The sequence below is a fragment of the Alosa pseudoharengus genome, unplaced genomic scaffold (assembly GCF_046254945.1).
Source record: "Alosa pseudoharengus isolate Yale_2024_CS ecotype anadromous, Long Island Sound unplaced genomic scaffold, YU_APseudo_1.1 YU_APseudo_1.1_scf_19, whole genome shotgun sequence".
NCBI lineage: Eukaryota > Metazoa > Chordata > Actinopteri > Clupeiformes > Clupeidae > Alosa > Alosa pseudoharengus.
This window is the reverse complement of record NW_027468657.1, coordinates 9,045,248-9,072,241: the sequence shown is the minus strand read 5'-3', so window position 1 is coordinate 9,072,241 and position 26,994 is coordinate 9,045,248. Positions and strand designations below refer to the sequence as shown.

Genomic DNA, 26,994 nt, shown 5'->3' with positions numbered 1-26,994 from the left:
GGACGTGTTTAGGCCTTGCTGGGGGTAATAAAGCCACAAGATGATCAAAAGCCCCCCTAAACATAGAGTAATAATATGCGTCCAAATTCACATCCATTATTCTCTGTTGAATTGCTCACGGAGTACTTATCACACAGATATCACATGAACGAACAAAACCGGGGCTTTCCAGAATGCATGAAATGTAGGATAACTAGGATTATTGGAAAACACTTCCATACTTCGTTTTCACTGGATTGCTCTTGTTTATTAGGTGATTGCAGATCCCAGCGTATTAAAAAAGAGTGTACATCTTACACTTACACAAATCTTACACTTTCGGTCACCTTATCCGAGGGAACTCTTATTAATGTGTGATGTCTGCTTCCATCTAGAGGTCACTGTGAATTTTGCTAGTTACATTAAACTGCAACAAAATGACCTCATAAAAATGACTAATGCAGATTTCCCTCCTCCAACAAACTTTATTTGCAACAAAAAAAAAGAGGCATGACCTGAAAATTTATTGACAGACAAGTCTAGTTTTCTTGCTCATTTTGGGCTTCTCTTTAGCCGTGTCCTTTTCGAGGCGGTTAAAAAGTACACCAGTGTCAGGCCCCAGTGGTCGCCCTTCAAAAGAGCAGGTCCTTCCATGGTACCGCTCCAGGAAGCGCAGGGCCTCCCAGCTTCGCTCCTCCGGCCTCACCCCCAGCCTGGAAAGCAGCTTATGGGCCAGTCCAGGTACCACAGGCTGAAGGAGGGTGCCATAGACTCTCAGACACTCCATCGACACATGGAGAATGCTGTCATGCCACCGTTTATCACATGCATCAGTGCAGTCAAGCTTCCACGGTGCATGCCTCTGGACGAAGCCATTAGTCTGCCGGACACATACACTGATGGCCTCCAGGGCCTTATAGATGTGCAGCCTCTCAAAGTGCTCCTGCACTGCGTTTGGAAGTTCAGCGACCGACTCGACCATTTTGTAATCTTCTGGCTTAGCTCTACTGGTGGGTTCTTGGGCACTACCTTTAGGGAAGGCGCTGGAGCAGAAGTGGGGGTAGACCTGAACAGGGTTTAGTGTAGGAGCTGTGCATCGGTTCAGCAGTCCTCCAAGGGCGTCGGCCAGCTCGCTGTTCAGCAGCTTCACCAGTTTGGCGTCATCATAGTCACAGTCATGCTCTGGGACCCCTTGTCTAAGAAGGAAATATCTCATGCCATCCTCAGTGTATCTCTGTGACGTGTCAAAGGGGTCCACCACATTTCCGAGGCTCTTGGACATCTTCTTGCCCTGCACAGTCCAGTGAGAGTGCACATGTATGACCTGTGGAGAAGGCAATCCCGCCGCCATCAGAAATGCCGGCCAGTATATAGCATGGAATTTTAGGATGTCTTTTCCAACAATGTGGTGGGCAGCGTTCCACCACAAACTGTGGTTTCCGGGGTACCCAGCAACGGTGAGGTAGTTCACCAAGGCATCAAGCCACACGTAGATCGTTTGCTCTGAGTCGCCTGGCACAGCAATGCCCCATCGGAGTCGGCTTTTCTGTCGAGAGACGGACAGGTCTGGCAGTTCGCTGTCCAGCCACTGGAGCACCATGTGGTAGAACTTCTCTGGCTGCACTGCGTTTGGGTTCTCCTTCAGCCACCGCAGCAGTGGAGAACGGAACTCAGAGAGGCGGAACATGTAGTTCTCCTCCTTCATCCACTCCACCTAAGGCACGAAAAGAAAGGAAAGTTAAGGGACACCATGACAGAAATATAATTTCTCCAGATGACAGTATTATTTCCCTTTTATCATTGGCCTGTCATAACCATGGGATTTATTTCATTGTTAGAAAAGAACATATACCAGACCTTGTGACCACTCTCAGTGGAAATCTTTATTACATTCCCATTGACATCACAGGCTTCAGTGACCTGAGTTGGCATGAGAAAGCTTTCGTCTTGTGTGGAGTACCATCCTTCGTAGGTTCCTTTGTAAATGAACCCTTTTTGGTGAAGTATAGTCCAGAAAAGCTCAACTGTGCAGTGGTGTCTATTTTCAGTGGTTCTAATGAAATCTGTGTAGGAAATGTTGCTTCTTACAAAGAGGTGTTTAAACCTCTCCGATACTTCATTGCAGAATGTGAGGGGGTCTTTCTTCACAGACTCTGCTGCTTGCTGAATCTTCAGACCATGCTCATCAGTGCCTGAAAGACAAGGGCAACTTTGTGAAAACAATCAGGATGAGTTATTTAAATCTCTCTCTCTCTCTCTCTCTCTCTCTCTCTCTCAAATTCAAATTCAAATAGAGCTTTATTGGCATGGCCATGTGGTATAGTGTTGCCAAAGCAGACACACGAACAAAAACAACACCAACTAAGAAAAGTAATCTCTCTCTCTCTCTTTTCACTTACCGGTTGCAAATCTTGAGTTGAATCCTTGCAAGAGTTTGGACCTGTGCAAACAATCAGCTGTTACTGCTGAATAGAGGTGTCCAATGTGAGGAGCCGCATTTACATAGAAAATTGGGGTTGTTATGTAGAACACTTTTCCAGAGTTGTCTGTGTGCGTGAATCGCGATGAAATCCATCGAGAGCTCCACAGGGATGACTTCAACGGTAGTTTCGAGAAGAGCCGACTCCTTGACCTTACATAGTCAAAACGTGTCAGCACAGGGATATGCGGTTTCATCTTCATGTGCGAGTTCGTAGACAAAGCTTTGTCGGTGAGTTGATCTTTTTATTAAAGCTAAATTGTACCCTCATTGCGTTGTTCCTTTCCCAATGACTTATCTGTGGTTTTGTCCATAACCTAATCAAGCAAGATACACAGCTTAGCGTATGCATGCCTCAATGTTACGCCAGTCCCGTACACTTCCGGGAAGCGCGTAATACGAGCTGACGTCATATTATCCAACCATTTGCCACGGGGAGGCGCTAGGCTCGCTCTTTACCTACGGTTCTTCTGACGGCTCTGACCCCACCTGACTTCTGTTGTAACTAAGTTGCATTTGTCACATCAACTTACAGTGAGCGAGTGATATAATGTTATGCATTCTGAATTTAATTTCGATCTTCTCATGACGAAAGGTTAGCGGATAAATACAAGCATTTTAAACTTTCACACAGTTTCATTTATCTAATTTATTTCATTTATAAGCACTAGCACTTGCAGCGAACGGAGAAAACAGTTAGATGTTCACACCAAAAGACTCACCACCAGGAAGTTTGGTTTACACACGGCTGGTTGAACAGACGTTGGTGCCTACGAACGGATTAAGCGAAAAAGGTATGCACGAACTCTTCCAGGAATTCATGTTTAATTGTCATAAGTTAGATTTGTTATCTCCGTTTTAAGACGGGACGTAGGCTACGCTAAACTATCCCTCAAGTTTTTTTTAAGTTTGACATAGTAGCCTAGTCCAAATTTGACTGACACACACACACACAATTGAACCACCGAGTAATTTGTATAAGTGAATTGAACAGTTGATGCGAAATAAAATGTTTTGTGTCTGTGGTTCAGCACGCTGACATTACGCCTCGGTGCGCAAGACTATTCCTTTCATTTGTGTTGAGCGCAAGGGGAATGTCGGTGTCACATGATTCCGGGGTAGCTCAAATCAACAAGAACGCTTAGCACTTCTTAAAGAAAATAAATCAGTTCGGTTACTTTTTCAATAAATGAAATCCGAGATAAACCGATGCCCCTTGCTTTTATAGATGGATGCTGAAGTTGCAACTTCGATTGATTTCTACATTGGACTGTCTTTGGCGGTCAGTTCGTGTCTCTTCATTGGAGGAAGTTTTATTTTGAAGAAGAAGGGGCTCTTACGTTTGGCAAGCAAAGGGTCTATGAGAGCAGGTATGTTTTTCTATTTTCTGCTAGATAGTTAATCAATTTATGAAAGGCTGTCTGATTCAACCCAGGACACAGTTGATGCCTCCCAATTCTTGTTTAGGTCAGGGGGGATATGCTTACCTGAAGGAGTGGTTATGGTGGGCTGGACTTATATCAAGTAAGTTGGAGATGCCTGAACGTCATTACACCAGAGAACTCAAATAGCCTATCCCAGTGACTAAGCCAGTTGTTGCTGCTTTTATCTTGCACTGTCTTACACAATGATCATTTTATTTGTCTTGAACATTGTGGTCTTTGTTTTCACATAGTCATGGGAAAGTCATTGTGGGTTCCAATCTAACACAAACACTCATATAGAATCAGATTCATTCAAATTGTTGTTCATAGGCTACCAAGTTTCCTGTTAGCTTGGAATAAAACATTTAGTATTTATATTTACATTCCAAAAAAAAAAGTTGGATAGATAGTTAGAGAAAGTTGGATAAAACACATTTTTACTAGGCTCTGTTCGGCAGTGGGAGTAGGAGAAGCTGCCAATTTCGCTGCATATGCCTTTGCCCCAGCTATGTTAGTGACACCTCTTGGAGCACTGAGCGTATTGGTGAGGTATGTATGATTTTACACAAAAATGTTAAGAAGAACTAAAGAAAATTCAGTTAAAATGTCTCATCTACTCTTTAAAGATTCACACAAGTGTGTTGGTTTGTTACACATTTTGCTATTTTGAACAGATTTAATTGCGGCATTTTCTGTTTGCCACAGCGCTGTGTTGTCCTCTTACTTCCTGGATGAGCGGCTGAATGTCCATGGGAAGATCGGCTGCCTGCTTTGCATTCTGGGCTCCACAGTGATGGTAATTCATGCACCCCAAGAGGAGGAGGTGGACTCATTAAGTGCCATGGCTGAGAAGCTCAAAGACCCAGGTACACAAGCCTATACTGCTACTCATGCTTTGTACCACATGTATGCATATGGCGGTATAAGAACATGGTTCAGAATTATAGTTTATAAGTGTTGGACCTTTTCCCAATCTTTGCTCTTCTCTTTTTGTTTGGACAGGGTTCATTGTGTTTGCGGTGTGTATTGTGGCCAGCAGCCTGGTGCTTATCTTCTTTGTGGCTCCACGATACGGCCAGAAGAACGTCCTCGTCTACATTCTCATTTGCTCCGTCATTGGCTCTCTGTCTGTGTCTTGCGTCAAGGGCCTTGGAATCGGGATTAAAGAGCTGTTTGCAGGCACTGCCGTGCTGAAGGAGCCTCTGTTTTGGGCTTTACTCATATGCCTGGTTGTTTGCATCAGCATCCAGATCAGCTACTTGAACAAAGCCCTGGACATCTACAACACGTCTCTGGTAACACCGATCTACTATGTGTTCTTCACCACGTCCGTCATGGCCTGTTCGGCCATCTTGTTTAAGGAGTGGCTGCGCATGACTGTGGACGGTGCCTTGGGCACCATCAGTGGCTTCCTCATCATCATCCTGGGCATCTTTCTCCTTCACGCCTTTAAAGACGTCACCTTCACCTGGGACTCATTACCTCTGTGCCTCCGTCAGGTTCCCCAGAGCTCCCCGTGGGCTCAGCCCTACCGCCCGCTGCCGAATCACGACTTCCCCGAGGACAGAAAGTCGCTTCTCCGGGACACTGGCAACGATGCTGGTGCACCTCCGGAGGTCACAGAAAGGAGAAACAATGGCACGCTTACAATCTAACACAAAAGACAGACACCAAAAACATTTACATATTCCCAGCAGCGAGTGACAGAAACTGCTGTTGGGTACATTGTAAACACTGGAATAACTGCACTCAGCATCACTTTTGTCTTACAGAACATTACAGTACATTGCTGAATGCAATGTTCATATCATGCATTGCCACATGTTTTTTCTCTGTTTTGACTGCATCTTTTTTTTTTTTTTTTACAATTTCCAAAAAAAGCATTACATTAACTTATGTGTACTTATTTCCACCAGAGTTCATGATTGTGTATCACCTAACTGCAATCTTGTCTCAAGGGTAATGAAAACATACAATGAATGTGACCTCAAAGTTGATTAACTTATTTATTTGGCCAAGCCTTGAACTAGTATTCTGTTGTATATATGTATTTAGTGTAGAACATATTCTTCAAATTAAATCCAATCATATTTTATTGCTCCCTCTATTGTAACTTAACAAAATGTTTGTGTTGCAATTAATGTAATAAAAATGGTACAAGACAACCAAGTTGAATGGTGACCTTATTGGTAGTGACAGAATATTTACCGAGGTCTTACTAGCTTCTTCTGATGGTTTTTATGTCTTCGAGGACTTATGACCTATGTTTTTAAATCACAAAAATAACATTACAATGACAACTTGTTGTTTCCTTTATTATTGCCAATATACAATTACGTGACTCATCTGACAAGACATATTCCATCATTCCCATTCCAACAATGAAACAAATCCAAATGTCCTTTAGCCTATGCGAGCTGTGACATTCGATGGATTAGAGGACGTTGAGGTAAATGGTTCGCAGTAGTCCTCATTCTTCAAGACCACAAGCTGTTACCAGATAGGACAAAACCATATGTGAGGCAATACCTCCAATCGAAATTATTCCAGAAATGGCATCTTCCTCTGTTTGACTCGTGAGAGGTCAAACGTCACAAATCCTCCCCATGAAATGCTGCTCTCCTCGTAGGTAACAGTGGTTTGGAAACGCAATGCAAAGAGCAAGAGGCACTTTCTCTTTGAAATGTCATATTTTGTTTTGCCTTACAGGGTTCACCTCACAGTATACACGCAAGCTTGAAGTGACCCAAGACCAACCTGGCCGGACGCAGATATGTTCCGTTAGTCCATTCAGCGTTTATGTCGCTAGTCGGACATGGTCTCTGTGAAGGAACCTTTACTCCTCTGGGTTTGCTCGAGTCTGTTGAGGATAAACTGGCTCGTGTCAATGAAGCGTTCAACACAGTTTACAAAGCAGACCTCCGTCCTTGAGTCTAGCTTGGGGCCCGGTTTATCCATACATTTCTCCTAGAATAACAAGACAACAGACATAACCGTGTTACTGGTGTTCACGTACATAATGTCAACGAGGGTTTATTTGTAATGAGTGAGGGGGCAGGCCAAACTAACTGTTAGCATTAGCTAGCCTTTTAGGCTAAAACACGCGTTTGAACGATGCTGTCAAAAGAAATAACATGAAATAACCATCGTTATTTGATGTCAATGTCCAAAGCTTGTATAGTAGTAGAGCAAAGTATAGCATTATGGGTTATTAAAATGGGTAGCCTAAGCTAGCGTTAGCTTAGTACTAACGTTAGCCAACCAGACACAACCCACTGCACTGCACTTACCCAACACACTTCGGTCATTTGATGAACCAGCTGCTGAAACCTCTGCTTTTGTGACTCGATTTCGATGAAATGTTGCAGCTGGGGATCTGCGGTTACTCCCTGACTGTCCATTACTACTTTCCAAAAACACTGGCTTCGACACAAACGTCTGGATCAGTAAATACAATAATTATTGGCGAATAGAGCTGCCCAGACTCTGACCTTCACGTGTCTTGATAGGCTGCTTACATCACAGGAAACGGAAAATACTTTCTCCAATCACATTGCATATTGCTCTCTAGAAAGAAACAATTGGACGATGGAGTTTACATGACTGTGGGTTGTTGTAGCTGATGACATTTTTATAAGAAATGTATTTAAAGATAAAATATCAAATACCCTCATTTTAAGTGTATCAAAATAAACTACAAAATACACCATGTATCAAAATAAAATACTGCATTTTTGTATTTTGAAAGTACTAAAATACTCTTTAAAGGGAGCATGCATCACTTCTATATTTGTCTATTCTGTCTATCCCTTCATCAGTAGGCCTACATTGACTCTGTGGACAGTGTTTGAGAGCAAAAGCTTTTCTCTGCCTATGAGACATACCATAACCTGCAGACAGACAACAAAGCCTATCAGAGATGCACTCAAAAAGTCAGGCAACCACATTACTGGTTCCATGTGTTCCAATTGGATGATTAAAGTGATCAAGAAACTTGAAGTTGGTATGAGAGGGACTGTATTGTGTGTGAGCAACCTACAAGTTACTTGATTTTTTGTGTTCGTATTTTGGGTTTATGTCGATGTTGATCCAACTTGACCGTTTATGTCAATGTTGATCCAAATTGACCGCTTTGCTATGTTACCCACTCAAAATTTCTACCAGCCCACCCAAATGTAGTAGGCTAGAACAGGCCCTGACAGAGATTCGAACTGGAATAAGCTTAGAAGCTTATTGTAAGTGTTAAATGATAAAATAAAGGTTGGTTTGATTAAAGGGATATATAAGAATGACTAAAAAGAAGAATTCCATTGTAATTCAAGAGTAGGCCTATCCCCAGTTTATTTACTTGTTGGTATAATTTAACATGCCAGGAAGTCTTCTGCTTTAAACAATGAAATAGAAATAAAACTACTACAGCATTAATTACTTTTTATTAAAATCTCAGGAATCATGTACAATTAAAATCACAACCCCTGCCATGTGACAGTAATGATATAATAGCCTAATAGTATAATACATTTATATCACCAGTGATACAGTCTCACAATTAATGACAATATAATCCAAAATATATTGGTGATAAACCCAGAGGCCTAATAAACAAAGTTATTCACAGTATTTTTGGTTTCCAGATGGACAGAGGGTGAATGTTTGACTGTATGCCTTGCTCAGTTCTTCACAGACAGTAGAAGCAGTCCTACTCTCTCTGAGTCTGTGAAGCTGGCCTCCTCCTCATAGTGTCCATCTGAGAGATTCCCTCAGTGCCACTTCTTCAGTCAGGGCATCCGGAACAGCCAGTCATCTAGTCCTCTGCCATGTACAGTCTCCTACTGCATCTCATACAGCAGGTCTTGGACATTTGACACTAGCTCTAGGAAGGATGGTCGCTCTTCTGCTTTCTGTGGATAGATCACAAATCAAATGGATGGATCAAATGTTTTACTCACAGTTCTGGAAAAAATTAAGAGACCACTGCACATTTTTCTAATGTCATCCTACGGTTGCTGAGTGACATTCAAATGAGTTGACGGTGATATTCAAATTTGCAGCGGTCTCTTAATTTTGAACAGACCGTCAACTCATTCGAATGTCACTCAGCAACCGTAGGATGACATAAAAAATGTGCAGTGGTCTCTTAATTTTTTTCAGAGCTGTACATACATGAATGAAAGACAAATGCTCATGCATAAGGACAGGTGTTTGGTGATCCACATCTTCCAAAGTAGGTAAATTGACATGGCACTTATAACTTTAACTTGAGGCTCTAATTTGATGTGTAAACAATTTTGACTTCATGGTTCCAGTTTGAGAATTATGTGCTATGGGTTTGAGTTATGGTGACTTGAGTTTATTATATTCAATGTCAACGCTATCTAGTGTCTATCCCTTCATCAGTAGGCCTACACTGACTCTGTGGACAGTGTTTGAGAGCAAAAGCTTTTATCTGCCTACGAGACATACCATAACCTGCAGACAGTCAACAGATCAACTATGCTGATCTGCCTGTTACATATCAGAGCCTATCAGAGATGCACTCAAAAAGTCACAACTGAACTTGTCTAGCTGGTGGAGACAATTCTCGTCAATGCATGCCCAAATTGAGAACTGGTTCAATGTATTCCGATTGGATGATTAAAGTTATCAAGAAACTTGAAGTTGGTATGAGAGGGACTGTATTGTGTGTGAGCAACGCTATCTAAATATATAGTGCATGTAAAAAATGTAGGAATTTGTGTAGAGTTTTGCTGCAAAAGTTCAAATCATTTGAATCGTGTTTACAGTTTTGGAGAATGTATATGTCTTTTGGCAAATGGCGATATGGTTTTGACTTTTTAGCCCATAAGCCTGGTAGTAGTATAGCAATAGGGAAAAAAGAAAACAAAACTGTAACTATACCTCTCGCCAGCAATCTCCCATGATTGAGTAGACTCTCTCGTTGGCCAGTTGGGGGCGATACAGGCGCAGACCAGTCGACACCTTGTCCACTATTTCTGAGTTACTCAACCGCTCGTATGGCATTTTTCCCAAAGTGTATATCTCCCACATTAGGACACCTATTGAAAACAACACATTATATCATATTGCAGTTAATAGCGTACATCTTCATGATGTGAGATGATTATGGCAATGAGATATTACTATAGTGACTGACCATATGCCCAGATATCAGACTTGCTACTGAATTTGCAGTACAGCAGAACTTCAGGAGGAGACCAACGCACAGGGAACTTTGTTCCCGCAGAGCTAGTGTACTCATCATCTAGCACGTACCTGAAAGCAGAAACAGATCATTGTATTCACTTATCAGTTCATGGTGTCAGATACATGTATAAATATCATTGTTGATATTTGATTTTGATATTGTTGTTGTGTTGTTGTTGTTAATTGTTATTATGCTTATAGGCTTTTTGACTTTATTTGAAACTATTATTTTTAACAAATAATTTAGTGTTTATTTATCATCTTGGTCAAAATGCCATAAACATATACAGAAATATGAACATGTTTTATAGGTGTTCCCTGGGTGTCAAAACCATGTAGTGTTGTTCACAACTTCTATATCAACTGACAGAAAGAGAAGACAGATCTGATCTGCAAAAATATATTTTTTATCGGAGGTTCCTTGTGGTGAATGCGGTCATTTAAAATACCGTTAGCATAGTGAAGAAAACTTGTAACCTTAGGCAGAACCTATAGCACAAACATAGTGCAGTACCTTGACAGACCAAAGTCAGTCACTTTGATGGTTCCATTGGCAGCTACCAAACAGTTCCTTGCAGCCTGAAAAAAAATGAATCAAGTGATTGTGTGCTATAGATTAATAGATATTAGTCTTGGTGGCACTTGCAAAACCTGTTACACTTACAAGATCTCTGTGGATGAACTGTTGAGACTCAAGGTAGGCCATCCCTTCAGTCACGTCTTTGCACATCTCTAAGAGGTGAATAGAGGTTGGATTTTTCAGGCAATCCCGAAGATAAGTCAGCAGACATCCGTTTGAGAGGAACTCCGTGACGATGTAAATAGGCCTTTGTTTTGTACAAACCCCGTAGAGCTGAACCAGGTTTTGGTGACGGAGCTTCCTGGTTTTGGGGAATGAAAATGCAAGGCTCAACTTTTGCATGGTCATGGTGTAAGTAATCTAAAGGTTTGGAAGTCGTACTGAAACAAATCTATTTTGTGTTGTAACGTGTACTCACATCATGACTTTGGCCTCATCAATGAAGTCAAGCTCAGACATTGATCCCTCTTTGATCATTTTAATGGCTACATCGTGCTGGCCTTGCCACTTCCCGTACTTGACCACGCCAAACTGCCCACAGCCAAGTTCTTTTATGAAGGTGAGGTGAGTAGGGTCAATCTCCCAAACACCTGAACAAAATGACAAACAACAGCAGGTATGAATGTAGAATACCCAAACTTCATCTTAGCAGAGTCAAACTATTTAGACTTGCTATCTCAAATTCTGGTGTTAAGTGAATATTCACTTTCATGCCATTGTGGTAATACTCACCATACCCAAGACCAAAAGGGGACGGTGCACTGTCTGCTCTGTTGGATATAATATGCTTCAGCCTACTTACTAAACCTGCAATGGAGAGTAGACACATTAAGGTTTTTAGTTAAAATAGCATGACGTGTAGAATAATGCACACGTGGATGTTTGTCTTACCTGCAGAGTTGTGCTGATGGTAGTTGATGAGGTCTGGGATTGAGCTGAAATTGTGTGACTGTGCCAAGTAGAATTGGCCTTGGGCAGTGGTACAAATATTGTAGTGTTTACAGATGCCTACAGTCTCCCTGGTAGAAAGCCAAGACATTTTTGCCAATTCATTTGGTTAGGCAAGAAAAGTACACAAGATATGTGAATTAAGCCAATTCAGAATAGAACAGTGTTGTAGGTTTTAATGCATCTAATCCCACCTTTGCACAGGAGACTTTATAGCATTTCCTCCTTTCTGCTGTTATTTTCACTTTTGCTTGTTTTCTTTTTTCTTTAATTGCATGTTCTGCTTTTTTAGCTGTGCTAGGTTCATTTACTGTTACTCTCGGCCAGCGCCCCAGAAACTCACCCTCCAACTTTTGAGAACACAGTCACCGTGTACTTCCCAGATTTGCTTGAGTCTCGAACTAAGAATCCACCATCTTTGTTCTGTAAAGCACAAAAACAGTGCATAGCATGTGCATAGTAACATCTGTGGTGTAAATATGCTTGCGAAAATAAGTTACCAGCACATTTATTTTCTGTTTTATATATTATATTATATATACAATAATATTTTACATATTCACAGAATAGAGTGCAACTTTTATCATGTTGATTACTGACCTCTGTCTTCAGTAATTGCTCTGCCTGGCTTCTATTCATGTTCTTGCAGTACCAGCTGGGCAGATATAGACACACATTGTGTTAGCATATGACTACTGGAGATATAGACACACATTGTGTTAGCATATGACTACTGTGGAGATATAGACACACATTGTGTTAGCATATGACTACTGTGGGTAGGTCTAGGTGATCATATCCTGAGATAAATTGAGAGGTATTTTTTTACTCTGTGATTTCCTGTTTCTTCAGTCGATGCAAACCTTTAGACAATCCAGCCTCATGTTTAGGCTAATAGTTAATAGCTAGGGCTCATACTCACTCAAACTTCTCCAGGCCGTTCACAGCCTCAGTGACATAATTACTTGGTATGTATCCTTCCCTCCTATGAACAGACAGAATGCCACAGCATTAATTCTTAAATAAAACATTCTTAATTAAAGTATAATTCAGTTTTCTGAAAGTGCACCCGGCACTGGTCACATCCTGAGGTTACATTATTTCCTCACTGTTGGATGGTGTTGCTCTCTGGTAAGTTGTTAAGTTTCATCAGTTAGGTGATCACATCTGCAGAGTGAAATTATTTGGAACTGGACATGAAACTGGATTTGAACCAAGAAGTATTTCTGCTCAGCTGGGATGACAGACAGCAGGCCTTATCATAGCTAGGTGTGAATAAGATAGAATTACTGAAATGACAATGAACTGAATTGAAGTCACGACTCTAAGCTCACCGCCCTGTCCATAAGTACACTACACATTTGATGTGTCATGTTATTGCCACAGCCCTTTACATATGTACACTACACACCCGTATTTATCTCTGGCCCTCCACCAGTTGGCATCGTTCATCTCCAGGATGGTGTATTCCTCGTCCTTCCTCAGCTCCAGGTCCTGGGGCGCGTTTGGTGTGTACGGGTACTCGGCGATCACCGTGCTGCCTGGACATGGGCCCTGCGGCTGCTGTGGTGGGGGCTGAGGAGGCAGAGGCCTGGAGGGCTTCTCCTGGTGGGGGGGGGGGGGGGGTCACACAGATAGGGGGAAGAGCAAGGAATATCTGATCAGTATGCCAAAGAAGGAAAGAAAGAAAGAGAGAATGAATGTAAGGACGAAAGAAAGGAGGGAAATGACTGACCTCCTCTGGGGTGGGTGGGAGTGGTTTTCGTGATTTGCGATGGGATTTGGTGGCGAATGCTTTAAAAAAAAATGTTAAAGAAGTCTTTCATTTAATGAACACACAATATCTGATTGAGTATAACATTTCAGAATCTCTAAATGAACGTATCATTTCAGCATTTCATGCGTTTCGGCATGGTAGTCTCAAATTTGAAAAGTACTGGATTGCTCATGCAACTATCCTGCCCGTCACAGACCGCTTACCTCCATTCCTGGTCGACTCTAGCACTTTGCAGCCCAAAGCCTGCTTAACCACCTGCTGGCAGCATTTCCATGCGCCATCCTCCCAGAAGCAGGGGTGGTACTTGTGCATCAGGTCCTTGTTGAACCTCACGACTTTGACATGAGTGTGTGGGAAGACATTTCCATTAAATCAACACAGGATTTGCATGAGTGGCGTGTATTTGCACCACGGGGAGATAGATAGAGTCATTCAGTGTTGAATGACAGCGTGTGGTGTGTCATGAATTGGCCCTGATTATCATACTGACCATGCTTTATCCTGCGGATCCATAGTCTTCGGGTGTCATCTGACTTGGCGAAAATGTAGAGAGGTCCTTCATCGTAGATGATCTGTGATTAACAAAATCTTCATCTTTGTGATGTAGCACTGGTGTTATCTGCAGTATACTATTGACTTACTTTTAGACACTATATGCTGAAGATTACATGCTTTTGACTTTTGCCTAACATTAAAAAAAAAAATTAAACAAAGGTTGATACTGTGCATTGCTTTTGACTCAGACATTAATCAGACCTATTTTCTGCAACTGGACTTGATACTGCCAGCGCTCTGGTCAGCATGGGGGGAAAAGTCCATATAGTATGGTGGTTCTCTTAAGCATTACATAGCAAAACTTGATGACCACACTGGTTGAACAACTGACTGCCTCATTAATGTGTCTGTGTCTGTGTGTGCATGTTTCTGTGTCTGTGTGTGTGGAGGGTGGGGGGGGGGCTGGTTATTCAAAGTTGCAACACCTGCTGTGCTCATGAGCCTTTTTTTCAAAAGACCTGGTTTCACTTCTCAATATCCACTTTCATGAAGTCAGATTGTCTACCCCCTGTGGTTGGAGCGTATCAGGGGAACTGCTCTCTGGCTTAGTGATGTAAAGTGTAGCGTGGACAAGCAAACAATCAATGCCTATCTCAGTTCCTATCTGTCAGGATTTACAGAATATACATGATCTATATCCTATGAAGATTTACTTCAAAGCATTATAGATTTGAAAGAATTGCTACCTTTTTAGATCACATTTGATCACCATTGCATTCTACAACAATTTTTTCAATATATTCCTTCTGATGTGGCATACTGTGAACTACAAGTTATTGAGTTTCAGTGAAACTGGAAAGGGTATGAATGATAAGATAAGATGTCTACTATAGCTCATTAGTAAGGATGTTCACCTACATATGGGTGGAGAAGCTCACCTGGAAGGGAAACTGTCGTTCAGGTGGAGAGCTGTCGTCTGGCTCTACCGTCTCCACGCACTTTATCTTTTCGAGGTCGACTGAGCCTTTCAAACTTTTCTTTTTCTGTTGGTTACAGAAATGGTTGAGCCATGTTTGTTTGCAAGCAGAGATCCTTAACAGCACGTGGAAGTTCCCGGATGTGATGTGTGAGTGATGGTTAGTGCACAGCTTACCCTTTTCTCAGGATCATAGTCATAGTAGGAAATCTTGTCATCTGTGAGAACAAATAATCTCTCCTTGTAGTTCAACGGAGAAGTCTTTTTTTTCTGTTGTGAACGTTTTATAAAGATTTCTTCTAGGTAGCTTTCTGACATGATGTCTCCACCTGTTTATCAGAAGGAGATAAAGATATTTGACTAAATGACAGACAATATATGAACGGGGTTAGTATCTACAAATGTAAATTATTCTGAAGTTGCTGATGATCAGGGTGGCGTTTTGTTTTTTTATTGGAACATGCACCTACCATGGTTAATATGGAGGAACAGTCACAAGCGCACAAACGTTTCCCAACATGTGCTTTCTATGTATCTTTATTTTTTGCTTCACATGTCTTGTTTTCATTAAATGCAAAGAAAATGCAACAAATCCCCCAGAAGAGAGAAACAAGATGCAGCGATTTCACAGAAATCTTGTGAAACACGCTAGAGGGGTGTTAGTTATACAACAAAAAATAATCCCACCACATTGTGAGGACATAATAATTGTGTGTGACATGTAAGAATTGCATGATTGCATTAATGCATGAGCATTGGTGGTCATGGTCCAATGGGAAATCATGTGTGTCATTAATGCACTTCCCTCTTGTATGACTTGACGGCATGCACTTAACAGCACAATGGATGACCTAAGGTTGTCTTCCTCAGTTCTTGAGTGCACTCTCTGCCTTTTTAATGAACCTTCATACATATCTCTGTGCACTGTGCAGTGTGAACCGGAGTGGCGTGTCATTCTACCATTCAGAGGTTGGTTCAGAGCATGACAGTAAAAGATATGGGCTATTTCCCAAAGTCGAGCATGCTTCTTTGATAGAATGCTTCCTTGCTAGTCGGGTTCTACGAAGATGAGGTTAGATAACCTGACTCTCGCCAGATGAATTTCGTTCCGCCTAGCTCCGCCTAGCTCCACTCACATCCATCTGGGATCGGTTCCGTTGAGAGTGATTTCGGCACGAGATTGTATGGTAGAGCCAATCAGGACGCAGGGCGGGAGTTTCATAGATGTGAAATGGCGTAGAAGCGACTTTGAGACTGTTCTCAGCGTCACGGGTAGGCTTTGATGTGAGTGGTTGAAGTAGCACGTCAATAGATGACGGACAAGTGGCTTATCCAATCTTATGCAAGGATTTTTTAACACAAGAGGCGAATCTCACTCTCATTACAAATAGGCAAGGTAATTTATCACTAAATTAACACTACATATAGAAACACTCGTCCGAGACATTATCCTTCTTGCTCAACCATAGTAAACAGTTATATTAACGTATTTATTCGTTTCCTGTATTTGCTTTCCGAGCTGATCTCATGAACACTTTTTTCAGAGGTCGGAATTTTTAAATTCGGGTCCTCCGAGTTTACGGCTGGCACGAAGGCATGCACTATTCTTGACATGGGAACAGTGCTCAGCAGAGTTCGATGACGTGGCGACCTTTGAGAATGCTTCCTAGACTTTGGGAAACAGCCATGGACACAGCCAATCCGTAGACTTAGAATGAGATGAGTGAGGCCAATTTGAACCTATTTCCTGTTGGTCGACTTCGGTTCTCGTGCATCCTCAGTCTAGGTGAGGGAGAAACGTGTGACGTTAAGCAACGGACTGAAACACAGTAGGCGTGGTCTACAGGAAGTTGTCTGGTAGCCGTGTTAAGAAAATGTATAACGTGCCGAGTGCTGCGAGTTCGAGTGCAGCTTTTGGTGGGGATTTGTTCTGACAGTATCAACCCATCAAAACAGCACTTAATTGTTTTTTTCCCCTCAATACTTTCCTAAATATCTTACCCGTGGACTTTTCCCCAGACTGCCTTTGAGTTTCTTATCCAGAGAATACGGTTACTTCGCTCCTGTGCGACACTAAGTCACATGCTCATTACGTCATAATAGCATTGTTTACAGAAAAAAGTTTACTACTTAGGCGTAAAGTGAGTTCCGAGGTTATGACGCCAGCCACACGATGTTATATTTCTCCGAAAATAGAAAAGGTGTAAGTATGAGAAAGGTGTGAAAATGAATGAGAGCCAATGGAATGCTAGCTAGAAGTGATCGACTTCTAGCCTCTGAACAGTCGCCTACCCCCTTGGTTCAGAGGGGAGAAGGCTAAGTTTTCCGTGATCATGAGTTTTCCGTCCATATCAGCTGTTGCCATGAGTAAACAAAACTAACTAGCACCACACTGCAGACGTTAACAACCATTTTAGACAGGTAATTTCTGCCGTTTTATAGTATACTCATTATAGCCCTAAATGTAAGTGTCATATATATATATATATATATATATATATAGGTGTAAAATAGGCCTATATACATATTTTGGAGTTCATAATTACAAGTAGCCAAAACTATTTTGTCATTTAAATATTTCATATTTTTCAACTTTTTTAACACCGACCTATACCGATATATGTAATGTCATGATTACATTGTATTAGTGGTGTGTAAGTCTAATTAGGTGCCTTTCACTTTAAGGAGAGTAACTTGTGTCATGTCTGTAGGCTATATTTGGAAATGAGATGTGCATATGAAGATGTAAGTCAGGATGTTTGCTATTTGATTAGTTAACATAAATATTGAAAAACCAAACAACTCGAAGAGAACCTGTCTTGGATCGCAGAGGAGTGTCATGCAATGTTCATTTCTGGTGAGCAGTTGACAATCAAACATGATGTGAGCGAGAAGAAGGCTATGTAAAAGTTTGCTAATAGTTGCATAGACTGTTACTCATTTGTCATTAAAAACCAACAGTGAATCTTGACATCAAAATCTAGAGGAACGTAGATTGGGAGGGACAGAAATACCTAGCAAAGCAAGCAGGGCCAGTCTTCTGTCTGACTCTGTGTGACATGAACATTGCTACCTGCAGAATCTCTTCACTGCTTGACACTAGCCTGCATAGGGACATATTCCACGTTAACAATGGAGATGTTAGGAAAACAAGCTCTCAGTTAGATGCAGATCATCTCTAGCCTGGGTGCCAGCCGAACTTAGTCCCACTCACAACATTTGAGGTTGGGAAGTTCGGTCTGGCATTGCTCCGTTGTGGAGCAACTATGCTCGCTCAAGGGGCCCTATCATGACATTCTAAAGCGCATCGTCACTCGTCAAAAGTCTATTCAAATTTAGTAGGATGTCCAGTTCACATTGGGAGGGGTTTCGTTATCAAAAGTGGAGCGCATGGCGCAACAAGGTGTTCCTAGGTTTTTTAATCAGTCATATGGGTGTGTTTGGGGCGTAACATCATTTTAAACCAATGAGAATGACATCTGTCATTCCCTTTAACGGCGCAAAGCGCGATATGTCAAATAAATGCATCGGTATTTTGGCATTCAATGGCGCATTTGAAGGAGGCTGCTTGCGAGACCGTATGGAGAATAGTCATTCTTAAACCATGCTTTACTAAAACCTAGCATAGCCTTCACGCATTTCCACTTGTCTATTATTTGAACTCATTGGCAAAGTGAAACTAACTTCACCAAGGAGTTATCAACGACAGGATCAGTCAACGACAAGACAGTTATATGCAGTTACTTTCACTATTGACTGACAATGGGTTACCACCGAAAACATAGGCTGGAAAAAGCAACACTTACCCTAATATTGCTCAAATGACTGAATAAAACAACATTTATCTTGCAGAGGAGTTGCTTATATCTCGTGACAGTGCGTCTTCAGCTGTGCTCCATACGTGTCTCACCTCTCCTTAATCACTTTTAACCGTCATTACCAATTTGCAAATGATGGTGAATAACTACTCATCATGAGATGTACAGTATTTCGTAATATCTTTATTCTAATTATTTTTCCCACTGTAATCGTGCAATTTGTAATGCTTTGCATGGACGTGCGCTGGTGTGCGTTCATGAATGATAGAAGGATTGTGCGTGCACCTGCCAATATGACTGTTGACATGCGCTCTTAAAATAGCATATGAACAACTCGCCATTGACTTCTGACCAGGTTTAGGTGGTGTATGATAGCGATTTTTAGACAACGCGCTAGGACCCTCCCTAGGTTGTTAATTGCCACACCCCTGGGCGCAATGCTTAAAAAATAAACGTGCAAAATACCGAATTCAACTTTGCGCGGGTGAAAAACGAACTTTACGGCTGGTGCCCAAAATACAGCCCTAGATCTGGCGGACCAATCAAATCGGGCTTTACGATGATGGACAGGTGAGCAACAGCGCCTCGTCTATCACGTCATCTGAGCACGCTTAGATTAGGCCTATGTTTGCAACAAAAACGCTGTGGCTAGAAGGAGACATATGGCCCCATATGGAAAATGCATATTATTTAATGAGGTTTTATCACTGAAAACAATTATTTTTGAAAACTTTGGCCAAAGTTGAGATGTGGGAAAACTCATGGTTTCACTTTCATCAAGGGAAAACAGCGTGTTGCATTGTGACATGTTGTTCCCTCGTTCGTTTGAAATCTCTGATTGACCACCTGTTCGAGGGATTTGCGACAGCCTTTCCCAGCTGTTTATAACATGTTTGTAGCATATCAGTGTTCAACAGAATTATCTTTAAAAATGGAGGGGATATAGGCTATCAGTTTGTTCCTAATAGCCTACCCTATGTATCTCTTAGATTTCGCTAATGAGGAGATTGACGGCACAATAACTTTTACAAAAGACCAGAAAACAATGTTTAAGCATTTGTGGAGAAGAAGGATGGTTAGTGTGTTCTTCCTACACCTCACGGTAAGCTATTTTGTTGCTCTGATTGGTTAGGTCTATCCAATTGAGTGCAGAGGCATTCCCCCCCTGTATCGGTAGAAACACGCCCCATAATTAGGTCCCAATGGAGCAGTATCAAACTCATATTCTGACTAGAATTGAGTGTGGCTACGTCAGGCTAGATCCTCTCCCTAATTCCTTTATTTGCGTAACAGCCCACATTCTGCGTTCTCTCCAGCGAGACGACCGAAATAAATGTTTTTTAAAGCTGTTATCTCCATAGGCTATTTGCTATTTTTTGTTTATGCAGTGGATTAGGCTAGCTCTTCTCGATTAGGCTTGCTCTCCTCTCCAGTTCCAGGAATCTTCATTCGTTGTTTTAAATATCATTGCTTCTGGTCTACCCACGAGTGGTTCAGTGTGTCAGTTCATTTAGGGCCCGTCCCAATACCTCCCCTACCCCTAGATTTTTGCCCTAACCCTCGTTTTTGCGCGTGCACGTGTAGGGCTAGGGTGTCCCATTACTTTAGGGAGCAAGGGGAAGTGCTATTTCCCCCTTAAAAAAAACCCTCAAAATATAGCCAGGACCAATGCAGGCTTAGTGTGTGTGTGTGTGTGTGTGTGTGGGGGGGGGGGGGGTGTTTTGTATTACACCATTTGGTAGACTGTTGAGTTTTGAACACTAATGTTAGAAAATATCTCACGAAGCTGTCTGACGATGTTCATGATATCTGCTGATTGCTTTGAGAGAGTCTGCCCATCAAATAACGTTATAAATCAATCTGGGTAGTTTCGTCAATATTTAGGATGTGTGTTCTGGCGTTCACATGAACACAAATGTCTTTGTTGATTAACCAGACGTAGATAAACCAGCACAGCCCACACAACAATGACCACTGGAACGGGCATGTTCCTGAATTAAAATAGTAGCAGGCTACTACCGGTAGACACGTCGGCGCTGCGCGTGACGTAGGTGAGCACGTTCGCTACGCTAATTTGCATATAGTGGTGTCCCAATTCATAGGGAAAGATCTTCACCTCCACTTCCCTTGTCGAGGGGGCTTTAATGTTGAGGGCAATCAAAACCAAGTGGAAGTTTTAAGGGGGGAGAAATGGGACGGGCCCTTATAGGCTTACGCAGACACGCACATTCAATGGACACTCATACACTCCAGGCTACTCCCTAATGTTATGCCTCTACTATATTTGATGACACCAAATTAAAAAGTATAATCTCGATAGGGGAAAGTTTTAGGTTTTTTTTTCTTTCGGTCTGCAGTTCCATAATACCATTCAATTGTGCCGTAAATTAACAGATAGAAGCACGGCAGGGCACGCCCCCACTGAAAATGAATGAATGGAACACAGAACCTCACTTTTCTCCAGTCAGTCACTGACAGTAGAATGCGTCGGGGAAAACACTGTTCACCAGGTCATGATAAGCTATTGGTGGCGCTGCGCAGCAGCTTGTAATGTTTACCGAGTGTAATCTTAGGTGATGCCATGTATGAAAACTAGTATTGCCAGGCAATACTACAATGAAATGTAGAACAAGCATTTTGGAACAGTCCAAAGGCAACAAAACAGCCCAAAAGCAACCATTTTGATTTGCCTTGATGAAGGCTATAATTATGCTGAAACACAGCATGTTTTAACTGCCATGTGAGATTAAAGGTGTTTTAAACTTACAACTTTCCTTGTGACTGGCTCAGATTTCTCAAACATTAATTTTGGATTATTTCATTATTTCTCTATGACTAGAGAGGGGAGTTGGCGAAAGATTCAGTCACTGCTTGGACTAAAGGGTGGCCTCTATACGTTCCTATTTCCAGGTTGGGATGCTGAAGATGAGCTGGTCCCAGCCCGGCAGAGGCTGGAAGTGGCCAGGTATCTGGAGACTGATTACCAGACATTTGCATAGGGCCCACATGCTGTGTCAATGACACCCTTTGTTGCTGTGGCTTCCTGCCCGAGCACATCTGTTTCCTTTACCCATATCTTCCTGCTCCCTGTTCTAGACCACCGAGCCACTTATCCAGACAGTCTCAACCTATCAGCAGCTTACAGCACATCCCACCCTATCCACAATAGACTTCCATTGGTTCCTGCTCTCCATGTGATCTCAATGGTTAATCAAGCCAAATAAGCCACTGGAGTCAGTTATAAATGTTATTCTGTCATTTTTTTTTTTTAAAGGCCTTGTCATGTTGAGTCTGGGTGAAGACTTAACCCTTGTAAGGTGTTCATATTTTTGTTACTCAGCCAATGTTCCCAGGTCTGGTGGACCCACCACATTATTAGGCTTTTTTTTTTTTTTATCAATACAGCCAATACAACAATTTTTTAATCAATACAGCCAATACAACAATTTATGTAAAAATACTTATCAGATGTTTACTTTAGCTCAATTGCCAAATGATATAGACATAATTTATTATTTTTACCCCTGTGAGATTATATTTATGATCATAATGATTTTAATTTTTTGTAAGAAAATGAGGAAATTCAATTGTAAACAAGGTACAAAAATAGAAACAAGATTTTTGATAATTATTGGTGCTTATTTCTTAGAACTTAATCAGAACAGGTGCACATGCTTGAAATGTAACAATTTTGTAACTTTATAGCAGGTGCAGAAAGACAACATTCCCGCACACAGACACCTAGTCAGACACGCACAGACACACACACACACACACGCACACACACACACAGCAGGCCCAGTAAGGAAGAGGACACAATTAAGGTATAGCACCTACAATAATTATACTCACACTAGACCCGAACACCACATATGTAATAGTTATGTGTAGGAGGGTGTACTGTGTGCAGTCATTGAAAATAAGTTATCTTTAATGTTCTTCACAGAAAATGAAAAAATATAATGTCCGCAACACTGCTTTTGACTCCCAATTATTGAATGCAACGTTTCGACCCTGCTGGGTCTTCTTCTGTCATTTTCTGTCATTTTCTGTCATGGATCCATTTTGCCTGAAGAAGACCCAGCAGGGTCGAAACGTTGCATTAAATATATGGGAGTCAAAAGCAGTGTTGCGGACATTATATTTTTTCAATTGAGTGTAGTTTTCTTTTGTCCTGCACCTGCCAGAAGGTGGGATGTGCACACTATAACTGTTTGCTGAACTTCACAGAAAATGAGCCAAGGCCAATGAGTCTGAATTTGAAGAAATAATAAATAGAATAATTTTTCTTTTAGCAAACATTGAAAATGGGTCCCACAGACCCGTACACCTTACAAGGGTTAAACTGAGCCCAGAGCAGTTTTATCGGCCACATCTTTGCGGCGGTCTGTCGACCTCCTACACATCACAAGGCTTCCATTGATTCAATGCTGAGCCGGAACAAGAGGTGGAGAGAGATATGGCCATTTGTTAATCATTTAGTCTTTGGGATAGTGAAGGCTTTGTTCCTTGGCTTCGCTTAGCTAGTAAGCCATGCCCCCTTTGAGTAGATTTTTTTTTTAACACCAATGTCTGTAGCTACAACATTGATAGGTACATCTGCTCACAAAGTCATTATTCAAAGGGTACAAAGGATGAAAAGCAGGTCGCTTTATAGCCATACTCCACGTGAGCACATTAGGCAAGGATGCGATGGAAAAATAAGATGGAACATTCCAGGTGTTGCCTTGGTAACTTTGGGCCACAGCAGACTCCAGCAGACCTTCTGTTAAAAACACCATTTCAGCATTTCCTGCTTTCTCTGCTGCTGCTGCTGACACCAGTTTTGTCACTTTGTCACCACAGGGAGAGTCGACCATGCAACAGCAGAGTTGGTGTAAACTTTTTCAACACTTTCAAAACTCCTAGACACGTTCACACCTCCCTCATCATGAGATCCTCTTAGTCTCACCTTTTAAAAGAACTAGTTACTTCAGGATTTCCCTTGCTGTTTTGGATGGTGTTGGGATAATTTTATAATTGTCCCCTTGTATTGTATTTGAGTTATTTTATGGTTATGTGAAGGGACAAATGCTAATATAATTAAATGGGGAAGTTGCATCAATGCTACCCTACAGTGCAAAGGAAGAGAATCAGCCAGAAGGATCAGTTCAGTGACGTCCAGTTTGCCGTGTCATTCTTACACATCTCAGTACAAGCAGAAGCTTACAATGTGCTTTGTGCATTAACTAACCCATGCAACATGACAATATAATACTTAATGTTACATCCACATTAGCCTACAAGGCACACAGAGCCAATGGGAAATATACATCAAATTTACAATTTGTGAATCCACATGGTACAGTCTGCAGTGTGAGTTGCAGGCTTGAGCCAAATGATCAGCCACCAAAAGCACGAGCAATTGAAAAACCTGATTGTGCTCTTGGGTACGTTTGAGCAACTGCTGGTAGCCTTGATCGTCCAAAGATCTTATTACAAATCGTTTGTCCACTACCACAGAACATTACGTCGCAATACTACTTTGACCAATATTACTACTTTGGTCACAAAACCTTATTCAATTTAAATGTTTTACACATGATATCATGGCCTAAAAGTAGCAGTTATGTGTTGAGCAATAACTTTGCATGTCTTCTTTCACAGGGCTTCCTGACTGATAGCCTTCTGTGTGCCTTGTGCTAATTTTGTGTGTGAGAGGGGGTGGGGGTGTACTTTGTGCAAGATACATGGCCACAGCTATCTGTCCAGAAGTGAATCCTAACCACCGTCATATAGGCCTAGAGATATCTGAGTTCTCTTAAAGCACCACAAATTGGTACCAAGTGTCAAAAAGGGTCATGACCCTTCAAGGTAAGCCTTAGTGCAATACCATGCAGAGGCAACGACAGAGAAGTCAGAGCTCCATCAGAATTAAGTTAGTTTGAAGTGCAGGTTCTGTGGGAGGGTGTGGGTGGGTGGATGGCTTTGTGTGTGTGTGTGTGTGTGTGTGGGGGGGGGGGGGTTTTGTATTACACCATTTGGTAGTAACTGTCATGCATGTTGCAGACTCTTATTTTACATGTCTGAATGATATGAACGGTGCTAATAAAAAAGGATCACAAAAATAGAATGAGTTTGAAGCTATTATTTCAATGTAAGAAGCTACATCATGTTTCTTTCAGTCTGTCGTGCAGTTCAAAATAAGTGCTGAAATACTCTCAACTCGCTGTACTCTTCACTGAGACTGAAAGACTCAGCCATGACATCTGTGTGTGTGAGAGGGAAGTGTGGGGTTGGGTTGCAGTTGCTCGCTTTAGTTTTTGTCTCTGGGGTTTAACCCCAAACAAAACTCAGTTTAGCTTATAAGAAATCAACCCCCAAAATGAGGATGTTCATAGCATGTCTGATCTTATTGTTATAGGTCAAAACATGTTTTAAGACTTTGCCTTCAGGTTGTGCTGAGTCAAGCTATTCTACTGAGGTTCACTTGATGGCGAATGCCAGACCAGTAGTCAGTGCAAATGAAGCTCTGACTGTTGGAGCGCTGAGACTCATCTGGTTCGCCGGCTAGGTCAAAATGGCCAAGGAAGCCACACCATACACTTGCTATACATATACAACACATTAGCCATACACTTGCTATGCATATGCCACACCATACACTTCCTATGCATATGCCACGCATTAGCCCTGGCACGGTGTGCTGGCACAATTTCAGCAACTCAAATTTTGCTGTGTGCTATTTCACAGCGGGGTTTTGCTTTCTTACTACTCTATTCGTACTTCATCAGACATACGTACAACAAACTAGTTACTCCCACTATGAAAGCAACATAATGGATAATTAGCCCACCGGTCATTGCCAAAGGCCTCTCTCTCAACATTAGCAGGACCATTTGCATGTCAAAGCAAATGTATTCGACCTTGCACGTTGAATTTGCATGGTGGGTTGCACGGTATAATAGAAATTGAACATGCTAAGTCAATTTGATTAAACAGTCCAGAGAACTGTGGAAGTAGTGTGGCACAGATATCCATCACATGGGTTTAAAAAGAAGAAGAGCTGAGAGGAACCAAAAGGGACTGTAGCATTGCTTGCTTTATCTCCCTGTCTATCCCCTTTGTCAAATGAAATTGCATGTTATAGTCAAAAAGTAATACATAGCAAATACGACAGCAGATCTGGGTTGCTACTGATTTTAGTAAAACTCTCAATTTGGCAGACCACCATTTCCTTTTTGAAACATGTTGAGTTTTTGTCACAGAATTATGTCTAGACAAAACAGCAACAGTATAGGCCATGTTTTGCCACTGAGTATCCATGTATGCAATTGCATTCACTTGCCAAGGTTGTCAGCTATGTTGCCACACTATTGTAGTGTTGTGCTGTGTTGCTACACTAACGCAAGATTGTGTGTGCATGTGTGCCCTATCACAGATCCCCAACAGAGGGACCCCCACTGGCAGAAGAAAAACAGACAAAATATGGTGCTTACCTGGTTGTCTTCTTGACTCTCTCCACTGTCAAATGTGTGTTATATGACAGCTGTTTAAAGAGCTGATGTGGATGAAGGAGAACTCTAGGCGTTTTACACTGTAAGTTGGTTATGACACACGGTAGAGAAATAAACCCCACCCTTTGAGAGGATTTGACTTTGTTTAGTTCCCCTTTTGCTTCCTGCTCTTTCTGCTCATTTTCATATGAGTTCATGTTAATTTAGTCATCAGAAATTAAACATTAACAATGCATTGCATCTCTATATGCTCCACACTTTAAGGTAGTTTTAACCTATTTTATTCACCAGTCTCTTCTTATTTTCAAGAGACAGCATTCAATCACTTGAATAGGTGATGACCATAGTTGGTTTACGCCTTTTCTACATCCACTGTTCGGCACAATTAGACAGTAGAAGTCATTTCAACTTAAACTGACTTTAACCTATTGTCAAATAGCCTATAGGCCTATACTATTTATACAGTATATGCTAGGCCAGGGGTTTTCAACCAGTGGTCCGAGGCCCACTTGTGGTCCGTGAGGACATTGCTATTGGGGTTACGTAATTAATCAGAATGGTGGTCCCTGGTTCACAATCAGTTGAAAACCCCTGTGCTAGGCCTATACTGACTAATGGCCACCTTACACCAAACACCTTACACCAAATTCAAGCTTTACTCAAAAGACTCCAGTCTTTAAAGAATCTTTCCCAAATCTTGTCAAAGTTGTTTGGTGTAAGGAGGCCATTAGCTGAATGTTCCATTGTAAAGAGTATCATTTGAAAATTTGTTGCAAATTAATTTTCAATTAACAAAAAAAAAATCAATATCTAAAAGC

At 41.6% G+C, this 26,994-nt stretch overlaps 4 protein-coding genes across 4 annotated transcripts; 1 reads left to right on the top strand and 3 right to left on the bottom strand.

Moving 5' to 3' along the window:
• Nucleotides 1-207: 207 nt before the first annotated feature.
• Nucleotides 208-2,974, bottom strand: mars2 (methionyl-tRNA synthetase 2, mitochondrial). Its single transcript, XM_076291622.1, has 3 exons — nucleotides 2,379-2,974; nucleotides 1,837-2,171; nucleotides 208-1,693 (listed from the first exon to the last, which is right to left on the bottom strand). Exons 1-3 carry the CDS (start codon nucleotides 2,659-2,661, stop codon nucleotides 503-505), a joined length of 1,809 nt encoding a protein of 602 aa, XP_076147737.1. The 5' UTR covers nucleotides 2,662-2,974; the 3' UTR covers nucleotides 208-502.
• Nucleotides 2,975-2,983: 9 nt separating this feature from the next.
• On the top strand, nucleotides 2,984-6,047 carry LOC143132233 (magnesium transporter NIPA2). The gene is made up of 6 exons (XM_076291623.1): nucleotides 2,984-3,252; nucleotides 3,687-3,828; nucleotides 3,926-3,982; nucleotides 4,341-4,431; nucleotides 4,588-4,748; nucleotides 4,885-6,047. Exons 2-6 carry the CDS (start codon nucleotides 3,687-3,689, stop codon nucleotides 5,535-5,537), a joined length of 1,104 nt encoding a protein of 367 aa, XP_076147738.1. The 5' UTR covers nucleotides 2,984-3,252; the 3' UTR covers nucleotides 5,538-6,047.
• Nucleotides 6,048-6,180: 133 nt separating this feature from the next.
• Nucleotides 6,181-7,392, bottom strand: timm8a (translocase of inner mitochondrial membrane 8 homolog A (yeast)). The gene is made up of 2 exons (XM_076291624.1): nucleotides 7,173-7,392; nucleotides 6,181-6,849 (listed from the first exon to the last, which is right to left on the bottom strand). Exons 1-2 carry the CDS (start codon nucleotides 7,281-7,283, stop codon nucleotides 6,688-6,690), a joined length of 273 nt encoding a protein of 90 aa, XP_076147739.1. The 5' UTR covers nucleotides 7,284-7,392; the 3' UTR covers nucleotides 6,181-6,687.
• A 906-nt stretch (nucleotides 7,393-8,298) lies between these two features.
• btk (Bruton agammaglobulinemia tyrosine kinase) lies at nucleotides 8,299-26,268 on the bottom strand. The gene is made up of 18 exons (XM_076291621.1): nucleotides 26,159-26,268; nucleotides 15,040-15,191; nucleotides 14,825-14,929; nucleotides 13,882-13,963; nucleotides 13,595-13,726; nucleotides 13,350-13,408; nucleotides 13,026-13,219; nucleotides 12,537-12,599; nucleotides 12,215-12,269; nucleotides 11,958-12,037; nucleotides 11,558-11,685; nucleotides 11,399-11,473; nucleotides 11,085-11,256; nucleotides 10,751-10,967; nucleotides 10,601-10,665; nucleotides 10,037-10,155; nucleotides 9,781-9,938; nucleotides 8,299-8,783 (listed from the first exon to the last, which is right to left on the bottom strand). Exons 2-18 carry the CDS (start codon nucleotides 15,178-15,180, stop codon nucleotides 8,712-8,714), a joined length of 1,917 nt encoding a protein of 638 aa, XP_076147736.1. The 5' UTR covers nucleotides 15,181-15,191; nucleotides 26,159-26,268; the 3' UTR covers nucleotides 8,299-8,711.
• Nucleotides 26,269-26,994: the final 726 nt, after the last annotated feature.

Excerpts from the sequence above, each read along its gene's own strand:
- LOC143132233 (XM_076291623.1), top strand. The coding sequence starts at position 3,687 with ATGGATGCTGAAGTTGCAACTTCGATTGATTTCTACATTGGACTGTCT. Across the intron at positions 3,829-3,925 it reads CAAAGGGTCTATGAGAGCAG|GTCAGGGGGGATATGCTTAC; the intron begins GTATGTTTTTCT and ends ATTCTTGTTTAG. Across the intron at positions 4,749-4,884 it reads TGAGAAGCTCAAAGACCCAG|GGTTCATTGTGTTTGCGGTG; the intron begins GTACACAAGCCT and ends TTGTTTGGACAG.
- btk (XM_076291621.1), bottom strand. The coding sequence starts at position 15,180 with ATGTCAGAAAGCTACCTAGAAGAAATCTTTATAAAACGTTCACAACAG. Across the intron at positions 12,270-12,536 it reads AACGGCCTGGAGAAGTTTGA|CTGGTACTGCAAGAACATGA; the intron begins GTGAGTATGAGC and ends ATATCTGCCCAG. Across the intron at positions 11,686-11,957 it reads GTGTTCTCAAAAGTTGGAGG|GGAGACTGTAGGCATCTGTA; the intron begins GTGAGTTTCTGG and ends GCTTTCTACCAG.
- timm8a (XM_076291624.1), bottom strand. The coding sequence starts at position 7,283 with ATGGACAGTCAGGGAGTAACCGCAGATCCCCAGCTGCAACATTTCATC. Across the intron at positions 6,850-7,172 it reads AAATGACCGAAGTGTGTTGG|GAGAAATGTATGGATAAACC; the intron begins GTAAGTGCAGTG and ends TTGTTATTCTAG.
- mars2 (XM_076291622.1), bottom strand. The coding sequence starts at position 2,661 with ATGAAGATGAAACCGCATATCCCTGTGCTGACACGTTTTGACTATGTA. Across the intron at positions 2,172-2,378 it reads CAACTCAAGATTTGCAACCG|GCACTGATGAGCATGGTCTG; the intron begins GTAAGTGAAAAG and ends CTTGTCTTTCAG. Across the intron at positions 1,694-1,836 it reads CCACTGAGAGTGGTCACAAG|GTGGAGTGGATGAAGGAGGA; the intron begins GTCTGGTATATG and ends TTCGTGCCTTAG.